The 17,760-nt window shown below is 29.6% G+C and overlaps 1 protein-coding gene and 1 long non-coding RNA gene across 3 annotated transcripts in view; one reads left to right on the top strand and one right to left on the bottom strand.

Moving 5' to 3' along the window:
* LOC107446622 (transient receptor potential-gamma protein-like) overlaps window positions 1-17,760 on the bottom strand; it is a 341,741-nt gene that overhangs the window by 131,145 nt on the left and 192,836 nt on the right. For both annotated transcript variants that reach the window (XM_016061317.4, XM_071187238.2), the window contains one exon: window positions 14,039-14,223. In XM_016061317.4, the coding sequence (XP_015916803.1) occupies window positions 14,039-14,157 (119 nt within the window). In that variant the 5' untranslated portion in view covers window positions 14,158-14,223. The remainder of the gene's footprint in view (window positions 1-14,038; window positions 14,224-17,760) is intronic.
* Window positions 355-17,760, top strand: part of LOC147801188 (uncharacterized) — a 62,400-nt gene continuing 44,994 nt past the window's right edge. Inside the window, exon 1 of the long non-coding RNA XR_015430564.1 lies at window positions 355-405. This is a non-coding gene — a long non-coding RNA (uncharacterized LOC147801188). The remainder of the gene's footprint in view (window positions 406-17,760) is intronic.

Raw genomic sequence — 17,760 nt, forward strand, 5'->3', positions numbered from 1 at the left:
CATGAACTCACTGTTTAAGTTTTTTTTTTTTTTTTTTTTTTGAAAATATATGATTTTTCTATTTATCCTCCTAATTTGCGAAGTATATTTTTTAAATTTATTTCTTCAATAAAATGCAAAATATATGTATGGGTCAGCATGAAAATTTTTGAATAAAACTAGTTAACGTAAAGCTGAAAAACTGTTCTAACTCTTCACCTTAATGATAGTTGGGAATATAATCCTTGCAATTGATGCAGAACAAGGAGTCCCAAAATAGTAAGTGCGCCAAAAACATCGATAAAGTGAGCCAAAGGGTGAGTTTGGTGAAGTTCCCTCTTGCTGTTGGGGTTGCACCCATTTAGGAATCGGTAGAAGGGTTGCCTAGCGGTTGAAAGGTGACTATGCACGAGTGATGACGCCCTGGTGAGTAATTCTAGCTTCTCTCCCCCCTGTAATCTAGAAATGTTGTTTAATTGTATTCAAGATATTTTAATCATTAAATTTAAATTGAACTTTAAATATGTGTTATCTAATTTTAACTCAAATTAACATAATACATACTAAGGTCATCTTAATGAAGTTGTATCACAATCCAAAAAGAAATACAAAAGCAACATCTGAACTCGGAGGAAACGCATTTTTTGCTCATTTCTATTAAAAATAAACATCGTGTTCTTCGTTAACCAACAAATCATGAACTCACTGTTTAAGTTTTTTTTTTTTTTTTTTTTTTTTGAAAATATATGATTTTTCTATTTATCCTCCTAATTTGCAAAGTATATATTTTTATTTATTTCTTCAATAAGATGCAATATATATGTATGGGTCGACATGAAAACTTTTAAATAAAACTAGTTAACACAAAACTGAAAAACTGTTCTAACTCGTCACCTTAATCATAGTTGGGAATATAATCTTTACAATCTGAAAAAAAAAAATACAAAAACAACACTTGAAATCAGAAAAAAAAAACACACTTTTTGCTCATTTCTATTAAAAAAAGCATTGTGTTTTTCGCCAACAAACAAAACAGAGATTCACTGTTAATGTTTTTTTTTTTTTAAGTATATGATTGTTCTATTAATCCTCTTAATTTGCTATGAATATTTTTAATTTTTTTCTTCAATAAGATGCAAAATATATGTATGGGTCTACATGAAAATTTTTTAATAAAACTAATTAACACAAAGCTGAAAAACTGTTCTAACTCTTTACCTTAATGATAGTTGGGAATCTTCAGTAATTTTTCATCCAGAAGAGAATACTAGATTCTTTCCCCAAAGTTATCAAGGGATTCTTTAAATACTTATCCATCAATTCCATGGATTCTCGAAGCATTCGGCTGAGGCCCAAATCTAATGGAACTTCTGACAACCATAATATTTTTTTTGCTACCTTTGAGTACGTTTTATTTTCGCTGGAATTTCCAAAGATCTTTCGAAGGGAAAATGCTTCGTAATTCAAACCAGATTGCAAACCTCCATTTTATTATTCGTGATCTATTCAGAGATAAAAGAATATTCTTTTCCTTTTGAATTTATAATGAATTCATTTTTTAATCAATAATAAGATTCTTTTAACTATATTTCTTCCAAGCTGTATTGTATTTCCTCCATATCAGCAAGCGCAATTTATTAAAAAAATTTCTTATATGCCATATTCTGCTAAATCACCCATGGCCGCTGTTATTTTGTAAATTCTTTTAAACCCCCTATCAAAATGGCGCCCTCCAGCCGATCACATTATGAGTACCTACAACTATACGGCAGTGATTAAGAACTTTAATGAATTCTAAAAAAATCACTATTGACAAAGGCGTGACTGAAAATGTAAAATCAATTTGATTGCCTGGTGAAGGTTGGAGGTCATAAATTGGATTGCATAATATTTCGATGCATTTCAATTTACAATAAAATGTTATGAGAAAATTAAATTCCAATCTCAATTATTGAATTTATGTTTGAAAAAAAAGGTGGTTGTTGAAGTGTATTCTAGAATATGCTCTTATAAATGCACTATAAAATTTTTTTCGAGAATACCACCAAGAGATGGCATTATGGGTCATTCAAGGTGTTTTGTTCTTCTGATTTATAAAAAAGGAGCGTTGCGATATAATGTCAAAGTACATTGTAATGTGTTACTCCATTTTTGCAGATTTTGTAACGTAAAATATTTATAATATTTGTATGCAAAATTATCCCCAATAATATTTAATTCAGACATTAAATGCTAAAACTGTGTGAGTTTAATGTTACCATTTATCTTTTCAGATAAATTTGAACTTACTTTACAGCAATACTAATACACACAAAATTTTCAAGATTAACTCGTTCAAATTTCCTTGACCAGGGAATAAACTTTTGTTCAATGAGGATGACAATGGGGATTTTCTTTCATAGTTAGAAGTAATATCATCAAGTAATTTCTATTACGAAAAATGTCGTCATGCGTATTGCAGTAGTAGTTTCTGTTTGACGAAATATTTCATCCTAACCAATTACCAGGCAAATAAATAAGCATTAAACTTAATATAAACTTGTTTACTAATATCAATTTCAAATTATCATATATCATACGTTTAAAATCTTAAAAATACCTCAATGCAATAAAGAAGTTTAATCTTTAGTAACAATTGAAAATAACTAGTTTAAAAAATTATTAATATTCAACATACACATTATGTATTGATCTTATGTAAATGGTGTTTATAAAAGAAAATACTCTGAATTTAAATCAATGAGAACCAATTTAACCTTGTGATATCCAATGACTTTTTAATTTCTGAAAATTTTTCCCCAAGTTCAATCAACAATAATAGTTGAAGTTTTAATTAAATTAATATTTTTACTTATACAAAATAGTTATTGTATATTATATTAAGGTCATCGGGCTACCGAAGCGGGAGTGCCATTCCCCCTGCAGAGGATCAAAATTGTGATGGCATGTCTTCGGATCATCCTCAGGGATGTTTTCCAGACTGTCGCCAGTAGCCCATTGTGCAGCTCTAGTGCGACGTAAATGAACGACAACAACTACTACAACAGCATATTAAATTAACAAATGTTCTTTAGTAGCAGCGAAGGAACACAAAGTGCTAATTTCATTGTTGATTCCGAAGCAAATGTTTAAAACATCTTTTGCAAATATGTTCTTATTTTTTTTAAAACTGTTGTACAATGCAATAAATACGTATGATGATTCGTAATGACAGCAACTTAATAAATATTTTTTACGAGTCTCTAAGAATAAATAAAAGAAATGAAAATATCTATACATTAGGGGTCGCAAATTAATATTTGAGCAGGGAAAAAGTACTATCGGAATCCTATGAATCATCACTAAGGAAATCCTATATGATTGTTGAGGGAAAATGAAAAGAATTTAAAAGCTCTAATTTCATCAAATTTTCAAATTTGTTTGTATGTTTTGATCAAATTTGTTTATATGTTTTTAGTCTATCAGTGGTGATACGTTAAACTTTAACAAATATTTAAAAGATGAGATTACAAATACAATACTTATTGGGTATACTTTCTGACTTAATTTTTAACAAGGATTCTAAAAAATATATACTAATTCATATTGATTAAGGGCTATACTATTTGAAAGTTGAAAAACAAGAAAAATATTATTAGGGTTGAAATAACTTTCAATTTTGAGTATCAGTTGACGTATAATCAATATTAAAAAATAAATAAATAAACGAAAATGTGTTTTGAAATCAGTGGAATTTTTCCTCATTATAAACGGAATTAATTATAGTAATTTGTATTTAATAAATATAATAAACACGTAACAAATATTAAATAGATTTCCTTAAATGCATTGCTAACATTAAATCTACGAGAAAACTACTAAATAAAAGAATTTTTAAAATTAGCTACTACTATCAAAACGTTTGCATCTCAAAGCATAAAAACCGCTGGACTATGAAAATATGTTATAATTTCATAAAATGTAAAATAAGGAATCTTCTACAACAGTTTGCTACCACTCAACTAACAATAGTAAACAAAGCTTACCTACATCCATAGTTGTATAAATGTTAGTCCCGCTGTAAAATAATAGTAAGATGCTGCTCCTAGTAAAATACCGAAGTCACGCATCACTGGCTGCGAGCAGTGAGTAAGTGGGCGACTACTTTGATCAGGCTGCGAAGAGACCAATGGTGCGCAGTATCGTTAAACTATTCTTTCTACACAGTAAAGTGCTCGGTTTTCGGCGCAAGGTGTCGGGCTACCAAAGCATGAGAGTCATCCCTATTGCAGAGGATAAAAAATTGTGGTGGCATGTCTTCGGATCATCCTCAGTGATGCTTCCCTGGCCGTCGTCAATAGCCCATTCTTCGTAAATAATGTATTACTACTGTATAAACGTACGAAAAAACAAAAAAAACATACAATGCCACTCATGAAAAATATTTTGAAAAGGGAAAGACAAGAAATATGAGTTGAAACTGTATAGTCATTGATATGAAGGGGTTTCACTCCCCACCAAACGCTTTCAAGCGTTAAGATAGCGGGTTTGAATCCCTTCGATACTTTGCCATGCTGTCCTTTTTTCATTCGTGATATTTGGTTTCCTACTGAATAAGGGTTTGAACACACATATGGATGTTGAGCCTATATATGTGTTGTTATCAGATGAGTGGTGTTATCATCTATACCTGCATGAAAAAGAAGGATCACTTAGTCTACATTTACTAATTGAGATATGTATGTGGTGACAATTTATTGCTTTTCCTGTCCTTCATTAAGTTATGTTTCTCAGCTAAAGGCAAAGATAAGTCTCGATGACCAGTTCTTGTTTTATAAAGTGTTGTCACAGGATCTTAACTACACACTATTTACACAAGTCCTGAAACTAGGCAATTGATAATAGGCTTCTGATGGCTCTAACCCAAAATGTTTCGTCAAATATGCACAATTTCTGAAGGTAATTTCTTCGTGTCATTCGCATACATCGTGCATACCAGATCCATGCACATCGCTTATAAGCAGACTGCATATGGAGGAAGCAAGTGGAAAGTGAGACGGGAGTCATAAAAATTTGAGTTTTTTAATGCCAGCTGGAATTAGATTTGCCTGTTTGTCTCTCACTTTAAAATGTGATCCACCCTGCATTGCTAAAAATAACAAGATTTCAGAAATAACGAAACAACAAAGGTTGTGCTAGTTGTAGTTGTCTGTTTTCACAACTGAGAAGTTCTATTCTACGAATCTTTACCAATTCATATTCGTGGTTTCCGAAAAGGAATCGTATTTACAAGTCAATGCGGATAAGACTCTGTGCATTTGACGTAATGTTTTGTTAGAGTAGTAATAGTAATGGGGATGCGCTTATTTCAACAATGAAATGAAAATTGAACTGCAATATTGATAAACACATATATATTAGTAGTTAAGTTCAGTTGCATTGTTTGCTTCCATCATGAGAGTCAAAGGAGATAGGGCTACACTCAACACAGATCAGTCTTATCGATCTACGTTACGATACGACGTAATAAGTAAAATGTAAAAAATAAATAACTTGCATATATTCGAATGATAAGTCTATTTACCAGTCATATTTCCATCAAAAAGTATGCACACAAGCTTTAAAAACTTTATAAAAATTACAAAATAAATTTCGAAATTACAATTATAAAATAAAGGAATTTAAAAACAACCATGATCTCTTTTATGAGCACGTGACAAGTAATAAATAATTTTAAACCTTATTCGTCAAAGAATGCAAATGAAAATTCTTGTTTAGTAGACGACCCCTTAATAGCTGTTAGACTCACTTTTACATCAAATAAGAGCATGTAATTATAAAAGAAAAGCAGTGTAAAAAAATAACCGTTATTGAACGCTTTGTGATTTCTTAGTAATTAAATTAAGCTGAGAAAAGAACACATGCGAGACACAAAAATAAATGTAGAAGACCCCCTTGGGAAAGAGAAATTAGGCAGTGTTCTTCCACTCGTCACGGGACATTTCGTGATGATGCTATCTTATCACGCTAAGGCGTAAATGAAAGTGTACATCATCCTTTGAAACAACACTTCTGCTTACCTTCCTTTTTTGAAAGATTTCTCTAACATCATTTTCTATATAAATTCCATATTCTTTATTCACTTGTCGAAATGATATGCTATGGGAAAGTATCTTTCGTTGAATGAAAATTTAGGCTTTCATAATGATTTTGGTAAAATTAACAATAAATTATGGCTTTGTGATAAGTAATAAAATTCATAATTCCTTTTTTTGAAAGCTTTCTCTAACATCATTTTCTATATAAATTCCATATTCTTTGTTCACTTGTCGAAATGATATGCAATGGTAAAGTATCTTTCGTTGAAGGAAAATTTAGGCTTTCATAATGATTTTGGTAAAATTAACAATAAATTATGGTTTTGTGATAAGTAATAAAATTTATAATTCCTTTTTTAAAAGCTTTCTCTAACATCATTTTCTATGTAAATTCCATATTCTTTGTTCAGTTGTCGAAATGATATGCAATGGTAAAGTATCTTTCGCTGAATGAAAATTTAGGCTTTCATAATGATTTTGGTAAAATTAACAATAAATTATGGTTTTGTGATAAGTAATAAAATTTATAATTCCTTTTTTAAAAGCTTTCTCTAACATCATTTTCTATGTAAATTCCATATTCTTTGTTCAGTTGTCGAAATGATATGCAATGGTAAAGTATCTTTCGTTGAAGGAAAATTTAGGCTTTCATAATGATTTTGGTAAAACTAACAATAAATTATGGTTTTGTGATAAGTAATAAAATTTATAATTCCTTTTTTAAAAGCTTTCTCTAACATCATTTTCTATGTAAATTCCATATTCTTTGTTCAGTTGTCGAAATGATATGCAATGGTAAAGTATCTTTCGCTGAATGAAAATTTAGGCTTTCATAATGATTTTGGTAAAATTAACAATAAATTATGGTTTTGTGATAAGTAATAAAATTCATAATTCCTTTTTTTGAAAGCTTTCTCTAACATCATTTTCTATATAAATTCCATATTCTTTGTTCACTTGTCGAAATGATATGCAATGGTAAAGTATCTTTCGTTGAAGGAAAATTTAGGCTTTCATAATGATTTTGGTAAAATTAACAATAAATTATGGTTTTGTGATAAGTAATAAAATTTATAATTCCTTTTTTAAAGGCTTTCTCTAACATCATTTTCTATGTAAATTCCATATTCTTTGTTCAGTTGTCGAAATGAAATATTATATGCAATGGGAACGTATCTTTCGTTGAATGAAAATTTAGGTTTCATTACAGAGTCAAATCAAATAATCGATATAATTTTCTGTTTTTATTTTAAAATTATTTTTCGATTTACGTTAGGTTTTTTCAATCCTTGTAAAAATGATAAACTTTTTAATATTTCTAAGCGCCAAACAATGTACGCAATTGATTAAGGACAGCGCCAAACAGTGTACGCAATTGATTAAGGACAGTGCCAAAATATTTATTGTACACTACGAGAAAAAGTATGCACAAAACTACCAGAATATAGTAAAATTTATAGCTTTTGAAGGACCGCCAAAATGCTTGTTAAATTTTACCTAAGCGCTTTGATTATGATTTTGGTAAAATTAACAATAAATTATGGTTTTGTGATAAGTAATAAAATTTGGTAATTTTGTCATGAAATCTTAGAGCATGGCATAAGAAGCATTTATTCGGTTAAATTTACCTTTCAGTTTTGCAACTTTTACTAACTGTGTGAGGACAAGTACTTTAATTTTTGAAACCGGAATTTCGGGAAAACCGTTTATCACATAAAGGGAAAAATTACTAAATAAATTGTTTATATACTGTATATTTTAGTTTTATTACACAGAATTATGTTTTTCTTACCAGAAATATTACCATTTAGTGCAATAACTTTAATACAATTTTCTCATATTTGTGTATGAGATATTCAGAATGATTTGTGACAATATGCTCATTTTGAAAATTCTTGTTAGAACATTTGTAGCAATTATATGTTTAAAATAAAAACAAAATTTTGAAAAAAATCTTCCTCCCTTGCAGGTCTTTTGAAGGCATGATCTAATGATGTTTCTGGATCTTTTTGGTTAAAACTAGTTAGCGTTAAACGAAATAGTTTTAACAACAAACTAAACTGTCGTATCTGCTATTATTGAATGGTATAGGATATCTTGCTAATTAGATGTATTATCAATTTCATTTGCCAAAAGAAATACAAATCTATGTAGTAAATTTTGCAGGTCTTTCGGGACAGCCCCGATTTTCATTTTTTTAGTGGTAAAATTTCAAAGAAAGATTGTACTAGTTAGACACCTTTGCATTCCGTTCTCAACTCTGGCGCACACGGGGCTTGAATCTAACACATCAATCAAACCTGGCGAAGTTCTATCTTTCAGGGATCTATCTTTTTACAGCCATATCAGTAATGTCCAACAATTTAGATCCAGTTAAACGACGTGAACAACGCCTGAGCTGGCACATCTTTCTTCAAGTTTCAACACCACTACTAACGAGAGAGGACTTTTAACCACAACAGATCTAAACAAGCCTCCTTCCGAGTATAGGCGTGGCTACTTAACTGGCCGCCAAGATTAAGTCATGATGATATCTCGCTACTGGAGCAATTTCGAACCTAACGTCTCATATACATGTCACCGCTAAATTAAAGAAATCAGTTAGTTTATCTAGCTAATGTTCAGATTAACTAGGCTGATCCATAGTCGATAAAAGTATTTCATTTCAATAGGTGACTTGCAAACTACCTAGATAATCTACACAATAGTTTAAGAGGTTGACCTTAACGAGGCAAATTAATTACTGTAGACATATTTAACTAGAAAAAAAAAAGTCAAGCATAAAAGCGTTACTTTGAATTATCTTAGCTTTTTGGATTCATTTCGATTGATAACTTTTAAAATTAGACATTTGAACCCAATAATTTAATCAGGAAAGCAATCAATACTCAAATTTATTTTAATTCTAATGCTAGCTTTACTTTAGGCGCATTCCACCATATTTCTTGAACTGTTTAAAATATTTAAAAGAATATTTTTTTTCATTTGGACTTGATTTTTTCAGAAAAGGAAAAAAAAACAATAACATATAATTTTAATGCTGATTTCATATGTTTAGTTTAAAGAATTTAAATAAGCTGATGTATTATTGTTAATGTATAAGTTAATGTAATGTATTATTTACTGAAAATATAAATTAAGAAATTTAAACACGAACGTTTTATTTTCTTCCCTACATTTCTGTACAAGCAATGAATCGCAAACTTGCGTAACTAAGGATATAAATTTCAATGTTTAAAAAAGAGTCAAAAGTTGTCAATACCAAAATATTGACAATTTTAAAGCATCAAACTAGTAGATTGAAAATTCTTCTTTTTAATGAATTAGAAAGCTCTAGAGAAAACACAAAATAATGTCTCAGGTATATTTAATTTCCAATTTTTCATACTTTTGTTATTAATAGCATTAAAAATATTTTTAACCATTATCCACTTTTAAAATGTGTCCCAAAAATTGACAGTCGTTGCTGGGATGTACTATAAATTTTTATTCAGCAATAGTTTCTTTCTGGATAGTTTTGTATTACTCAAAAGAATCAACCTTATAACCAACTTAAAGTACTTTTTTTTGTTGCTTTTTTCAGTAAATACTATTAAATAAATTTTTTTCGTTAATCTGCTTACAATTTCTCACCAACCCTCGATGCAGTTTTTTTCAAAGAGCTTCACTTTTTTATTTAATACTTCAGCTTTATTACATTTATTTATTTTATATAGATTTTAAATATATTAAGCCTATTACTTGCAATCACTCGCCAACGCAAATAATTGCGTGCACAATTTTATACCTCGCTTACTCGGTCCCTTCACAAGCTAATCAAAGTGGCCATCCACCAACTCACTGACCGCAGCCAATGCAGCTCATAACGTGAACATATACATTGACTTGACTCGATGATCGACTGGAAATGACCAAAGATTACTGAAACGTGATTTGTGATTTCATACTATGTGACTTTATTGTGGTATGCATTTGTTGTTCAAGGGGGTGACAGGTTGTTTTATCAGAAAGAGTGAATATTTTCATTGGTGAAAAACAATAAAAAGTTGAATCAAAGTTTTTATGTCCACCGACGAAAATCACAAGAAAAACGGCGATAAAGAATTTTTTTATAATAATTATTGTAACATTTTAAGCTTTCCTTTAAACAGTTCTACCGTAAAGTACTCAACTTCGCACGCAGGTCACTTTATTAACGCTGCCAAAGCAGAGGAGCCATTAACTCTGCAGAGGATCAAAATTGCGATGCCATGTTTTCGGATCATCCTCAGGGATGCTTCCCAGACGATCGCCAATAGCCCATTATGCAGCTCTAATACGACGTAAATAAAGTACCTACCCACCCATAAGAAACTAGTAAAATGAATACGCTTTGGTATTTGAGAAAGAGAATAACATTTCGAATATTTATTGTATCTTGTAACATTTTCTGATAAAAATAAAAGCCAACATTTCGAATAATTTCTATGATACTTTTCTTTCATATGGATTTTATATCCTTTCTTAACAGACCATTGACGTTCGATGTGCGTGACTTTAAACTCATTCTGTATTTACTATTTTGAAAAACATTTTTACAGTTTTTGTACGTTTAATTACTTGCTACGTGAGTTTTTCGCTGTCATCTTTTCCCCCCCCTTAACTTGAACCATAACTCTTTGCTTTATATCATTCTTTCATATCTCTCTCACTTTCTTGCTCAATTGGAATAGACAGATAAATCTTTATGAACTGACTGTTGCTTTACATCATTCTTTCATATCTCTCTCACTTTCTTGTTCAGTTGGAATAGACAGACAAATCTAGTCTTCTCAAAAGTCAAAATCAAATTAAATACAGGAAATTCACTTTTCATTGTTCGCCGAGGAGTATTCTTCTCCTTATGAACTGACTGTTGCTTTACATCATTCTTTCATATCTCTCTCACTTTCTTGTTCAGTTGGAATAGACAGACAAATCTAGCCTTCTCAAAAGTCAAAATCAAATGAAATACAGGAAATTCACTTTTCATTGTTCGCCGAGGGGTATTGGTCTCCTTATGAACTGACTGTTGCTTTACATCATTCTTTCATATCTCTCTCACTTTCTTGTTCAGTTGGAATAGACAGACAAATCTAGCCTTCTCAAAAGTCAAAATCAAATTAAATACAGGAAATTCACTTTTCATTGTTCGCCGAGGGGTATTCTTCTCTTTATGAACTGACTGTTGCTTTACATCATTCTTTCATATCTCTCTCACTTTCTTGTTCGGTTGGAATAGACAGACAAATCTAGCCCTCTCAAAAGTCAAAATCAAATGAAATACAGGAAATTCACTTTTCATTGTTCGAGAGGGGTATTCTTCTCTTTATGAACTGACTGTTGCTTTACATCATTCTTTCATATCCGTCTCACTTTCTTGTTCAGTTGGAATAGGCAGAGAAATGTAGCCTTCTCAAAAGTCAATGTCAAATTAAATACAGGAAATTCACTTTTCATTGTTCGCCGAGGGGTATTCTTCTTTTTATGAACTGACTGTTGCTTTACATCATTCTTTCATATCTCTCTCACTTTCTTGTTCAGTTGGAATAGACAGACAAATCTAGCCTTCTCAAAAGTCAAAATCAAATGAAATACAGGAAATTCACTTTTCATTGTTCGCCGAGGGGTATTGGTCTCCTTATGAACTGACTGTTGCTTTACATCATTCTTTCATATCTCTCTCACTTTCTTGTTCAGTTGGAATAGACAGACAAATCTAGCCTTCTCAAAAGTCAAAATCAAATTAAATACAGGAAATTCACTTTTCATTGTTCTCCGAGGGGTATTCTTCTCTTTATGAACTGACTGTTGCTTTACATCATTCTTTCATATCTCTCTCACTTTCTTGTTCGGTTGGAATAGACAGACAAATCTAGCCTTCTCAAAAGTCAAAATCAAATGAAATACAGGAAATTCACTTTTCATTGTTCGAGAGGGGTATTCTTCTCTTTATGAACTGACTGTTGCTTTACATCATTCTTTCATATCCGTCTCACTTTCTTGTTCAGTTGGAATAGGCAGAGAAATGTAGCCTTCTCAAAAGTCAAAATCAAATTAAATACAGGAAATTCACTTTTCATTGTTCGCCGAGGGGTATTCTTCTCTTTATGAACTGACTGTTGCTTTACATCATTCTTTCATATCTCTCTCACTTTCTTGTTCAGTTGGAATAGACAGACAAATCTAGCCTTCTCAAAAGTCAAAATCAAATGAAATACAGGAAATTCACTTTTCATTGTTCGCCGAGGGGTATTGGTCTCCTTATGAACTGACTGTTGCTTTACATCATTCTTTCATATCTCTCTCACTTTCTTGTTCAGTTGGAATAGACAGACAAATCTAGCCTTCTCAAAAGTCAAAATCAAATTAAATACAGGAAATTCACTTTTCATTGTTCGCCGAGGGGTATTCTTCTCTTTATGAACTGACTGTTGCTTTACATCATTCTTTCATATCTCTCTCACTTTCTTGTTCGGTTGGAATAGACAGACAAATCTAGCCTTCTCAAAAGTCAAAATCAAATGAAATACAGGAAATTCACTTTTCATAGTTCTCCGAGGGGTATTCTTCTCTTTATGAACTGACTGTTGCTTTACATAATTCTTTCATATCCGTCTCACTTTCTTGTTCAGTTGGAATAGGCAGAGAAATGTAGCCTTCTCAAAAGTCAAAATCAAATTAAATACAGGAAATTCACTTTTCATTGTTCGCCGAGGGGTATTCTTCTCTTTATGAACTGACTGTTGCTTTACATCATTCTTTCATATCTCTCTCACTTTCTTGCTCAGTTGGAATAGACAGACAAATCTAGCCTTCTCAAAAGTCAAAATCAAATTAAATACAGGAAATTCACTTTTCATTGATCGCCAAGGGGTAGTCTTCTCTTTATGAACCGAGTGCATTGGAAATTATTCTTTTATTTATTTAAATTATCTTGATATTTCGTTAGTTTTGTATTTTTAATAATTAGTAATTTATAATTTAATTTAATATTTTTTGAGTACTTTTAAAAATATACACATTAAGTATAAAAGCGGTTTCAAAGCTGCGAGTATACTTTTTTTTCAATTTTTTTTCGTTTGTAAGTGGAATGAAAAATATATTATAACAGCACAGTTAGTGCCATTTATTTGCTCTATCCAGCATTTTTGTGATTTTTACCAAAATTTGAGGATATGGAATGAACAGACTTAATTCTTCATTAAATTAGTATGATTTATAATGATAATCCGTGTTTCCATCTATAACAATAAAAGCATATATATAAGAATACAAAATTATCATAAAGAAAGTTTTTTTGTTTCAGTTTCACAGTTTGAAAATCCTTGTTACAGCAAAAACCAAATTTGTTTTATTTTAATTTCGTCAAAAATGCGTGGTATAACCACTGTAAAAACCATATCACGCAATTTTTAGCGGCTAACATGAGTAATAAATACGAGCAGCGCCACAAGAAAAAGCGGAAGTAAAGACGACATTCTTAGAATTTTAACCTATTTTTAATCTGTAAACACTTAATTCTAAAACTCTGTTTAAGAAATGTTTTCTTTTAATAAAATTAATATTTTACGTTATTATATAATTAATACGTTATTATATTACATTTAAGATTTTTGCAAACAATTTTACAAGAAATGTATTGTTAAATCTTACGAATAATCCTACATACTTTCACAAATAAATCTATTTAAACTTGACCAAAATATTCTTAATTACGAATTCAAGTCTTATAGAAATCATGACCAAATTTCGACCAAAGTTGAGTAAAGGAATAATATTTTTAATGAAAATAAAAATGTGATAGAGTTTAAAGTAATTTTTCAGCAGTATCTTTCTTTTTTTAATAAAAAAGCATTAGTGATATCAAAGAAAAATAATTGTGTTTTCATAAATATTTAAGTAAAAATTCCCTGAAATTCTCGAAAATTTTTATAAAGCTTGTGGATTTATTTTTACTTTACCTTCTTGTAGATGCTAAATCTCCTCTTTCTACGGCAACAAGAAACCTTTTCTCCTCGAGAGTGAGGGAACCCTCTTTAGGGGGAGGGCGGTTGCTTGAAGAGTAAGCAGTTGGACTCATGATTTTTGGAAGCCCCTTTTAACCATCAAACAACCTACAACTTTCATATAATTCATTCTTGTGATTCTGAAAAGATAAAATAATATTATAGAGATATCATTTCTATGCAACAATTGTATGAATAAGATTTTTAAATAGGTTAACGATAAAGGGCTTAATATAGTTCACACTGTGAAAACTGTGTTTAACTATCTCTTTGAATTTGATAGTGAACAAGCCAAAAAAGGAGCACTTTTTTGTTCAAATTAGCACTAAATGCAACTTTTGTATTCAATTAAAAGGGTGTAGTTAAAATTAAAACTCTTATATTGGGAAATGTTTACACCGAGCGGCACAATTTTGATATCGTTTATTTTATTTTACAACCGGCGTTGAACAACCAAACCGATTTTGAGTTTACAACTATCAACGTTCAACTCCATAGGCATGTAGTTTTGAACCCAACTCAGAACCCGTTTATTTCGATTACTAGAATTTCTGTTAAATTACATGAATGCATATTCATATTCAAACGCATGTAACTCGTGAATGAAAAATTGGAAAATACTTGTTTTTCTTTAAGTATTCCAGTATAGTGTCTTAATTTGAGATATTGCAATGTAATTCTATTGATTTTATAGGCAAGCAGCTGCTTCTTTATTGTGGTGTTCTTTGTTTAACACGACTTCGGCCGAGGTTTCATTCAATTTGCTACAAATCCGGTTCGATCTGCTTTTGCTCTAATCATGTTGAACACAGTAAAAACATTCTGGATCAAATTGCAGTAATAAGTACTCTTGAGTGCTGCATCCGTAAAATCAATTTCTACTTCAGTAATATTTATTTAACTAAAGTGATTCAGTGATTTTACTTTAAATATTACTGTAAAAATTAGAGATTATTTTTGCTTTATGAAATCTTATGGTAAAAATGGAATTCACATTAAAAATACTATCAGGGTACCAGTACTTTTTACCGAAATTTGATAAGGAATTTTTCACACTATAGGGATTAAGTTTCTGCTTTAATGCACAGGGAAAATTTCAGGAAAATATTACAGTATTGTAGTGTAATGACGTTTCTCTTAAATAAAACCAAAATTCTGGTTAATAAAACTAAAATATACAATATTTAAACCATTTATATGGTAATTTTTCCGTTCATATGGTAACGGTTTGCAGGAATTCTGTTTTTCAAAATTGTAGCTCATATTACCACACATTTTGCAAAAAAAATGCTAATTAGAAAAGTAAATTTAACAGGATATTTTTTCATGCCATGCTCATGATAAAATATATCATGATAAATTACCAAATATAATATCATGATAAATTACCAAATATAATATCATGATAAAATTACCAAATTGTACCACATTCATCTTAGTTGGAACCATATTTTATTGTTAATTTCACCAAAATCATAACTATAGCGTTTTGGTAAAAATGACCGAATTTTTTGTATTACCATTGAGCCCAAAACATGATAAATCTTACCATATTCTCATAGCTTTGGCCATACAGATTTTCTCAGTATATAATGTCCTTTATTATTTCAGAGATGAAAAAATTTATAATTTCGAAAAACCGTTTTACTTTACTCATTACAATTGGCTGTTTTACTTTACTTATTTTTTTTACTCTTTTTACTTTTACTTTACTTATTTTTTCCTGAAAAATTACTGAGTCTTTTCTGCATATTTTTCTTTAGTTTTACAGAAATTTTTCGCTTTTATATCTTTAGAATTTTGCATGAGACATCTGATAAATAATATCTGTATAATCTCATGTGAAAACTTTTTTATTTTCAATAAATAGTTTGATCATCAGGAACTGTTTCGGAAAAAAACATTTCAGAAATATTAAAAGAATTACGTTAAAAATTCCAATCCTTTCATTCCCAGGTTTCCAAATTCCCGGATTTCGCTTTAGATTTATTTGTTTCCTTCCTATCTTTCAACATAGTTTAATCTAGCTCAGGGAAAACTCTTGCAAAATTTTATATTTAAACTCAAAATGTGTATTAGTCTATGAAGAAAATTTTTTTTTTATAAAACTAGAATTTGGATGAAAAACTAATTTCAATACTAAAAAATATCATAGATTTAGAATTTATCTAAAAATTTTTGATACAAAATGTTTCAAATTATATTAGGCACACCAATTTTTGACAACTGATAATACAACACTCATTTTTTCACAAGAAGTACTTTAAATTTATTCAAACAATTTTCTTAAACCGATTTATTTTAAATTTATTTAGTTTATAGGACAAAGACAACCAATATTGTAAACAAATTTAATATTAGTAGTAATATTACTAACAATTAAAAATTACTGTAAAGAATAAGAAGCTATCTTTAATAAAAATTAATGAACGGTCCCAAATAATATTCGTTGTGAATATATATTGTTATATCCTGAATGCATATTGTTATGATATTTATAATTGCAATTTTTGCTTAAATGACATTTTAAGTTAATATTTTTTTATTAAAAACTTTTAAACAACCAACTTTCTCAAATACTCAAACTCATGTTTTTTAGCAATATTTTAAATTTCGTCCTCAAGTCGAGGACTTTGAAAATCGGATAAATTATTTAATTAATTTTTTGTTTTCGAGCGTAAATGAGTTGAAACGAAAAAAATAAATCTATTTCTTATCATAAACATTTTTTAAAGATTTTCTTCTAATGGATTTGCATGATATTTTTCCATTTATTAAAAAACATTTAATTGATACTTCATAATAAAACTATGGTTGAAGTTAATGAATGAAAATTTAAACATTAAAATCAGGCTAAAATAGGCATACCATATTACTAATAATGTAACATTTAAAATTGCATTTAATCTTCTATTCTTCTTCTCAAAAAAGTAACCATTGCTTTTTTCTAAGTTACCATAATTGAGCAGAAATTAAATTCTATAAAGATTTTTTCCCCATAATTGTTAATAACATTCTCAGAAAAATTCAAAAACTATTTAAGACCTGATGCGTAGCTTTTTATTTGGAGTTTATTAAAAAGAATAAAAAATATTAATATTGAAACGCAATATTTTCAGATCAGTTAGAGCTGCCAATTTTTAAAATTCAGATAAAATGTTTCATAAAATGTGCGCTAAGACTTTTTTGTATGAATAAACAAAATACAAAAATTCAAAACAATGGATGGAATTTAAAAAAAAAAAAAAAAAAAAACATGTGTTCTGGCCCTTTTAAAACTATCATTATAAACTATATATCTCTTAGCATCACATCCTAATAAGAAACGAATATTTGAAACATGTCTAATCGTAAAACATTCATCAGACAAATATTTGTAACACGTCAAGTCTAAAAATATTCATCAGACAAGTATTTATTACATATCAAAACTGAAAACATTCACCCGGCAAACATTTGTTACATATCTAATTTTATAACTTTCATCAGACAAATTTATTCTCAAGTTGTAAGGTTACTTTTGTCTAAGATTCTCAGCTACGGCAAGACTCGTATTAACAAAAAATAATTTGTACTTTTTAAAAACTATAAAAACTTGTTGCCTCATTTTAATCATTTTTTAAAATTAACCTTCTAATGAAAAGTGCAAAATAAGAAACGGAACTATTGAATAACTT

The sequence above is a fragment of the Parasteatoda tepidariorum genome, chromosome 11, assembly GCF_982258835.1.
Source record: "Parasteatoda tepidariorum strain Cologne lab strain chromosome 11, Ptep-v5.0, whole genome shotgun sequence".
Taxonomy (NCBI): Eukaryota; Metazoa; Arthropoda; class Arachnida; order Araneae; family Theridiidae; genus Parasteatoda; species Parasteatoda tepidariorum.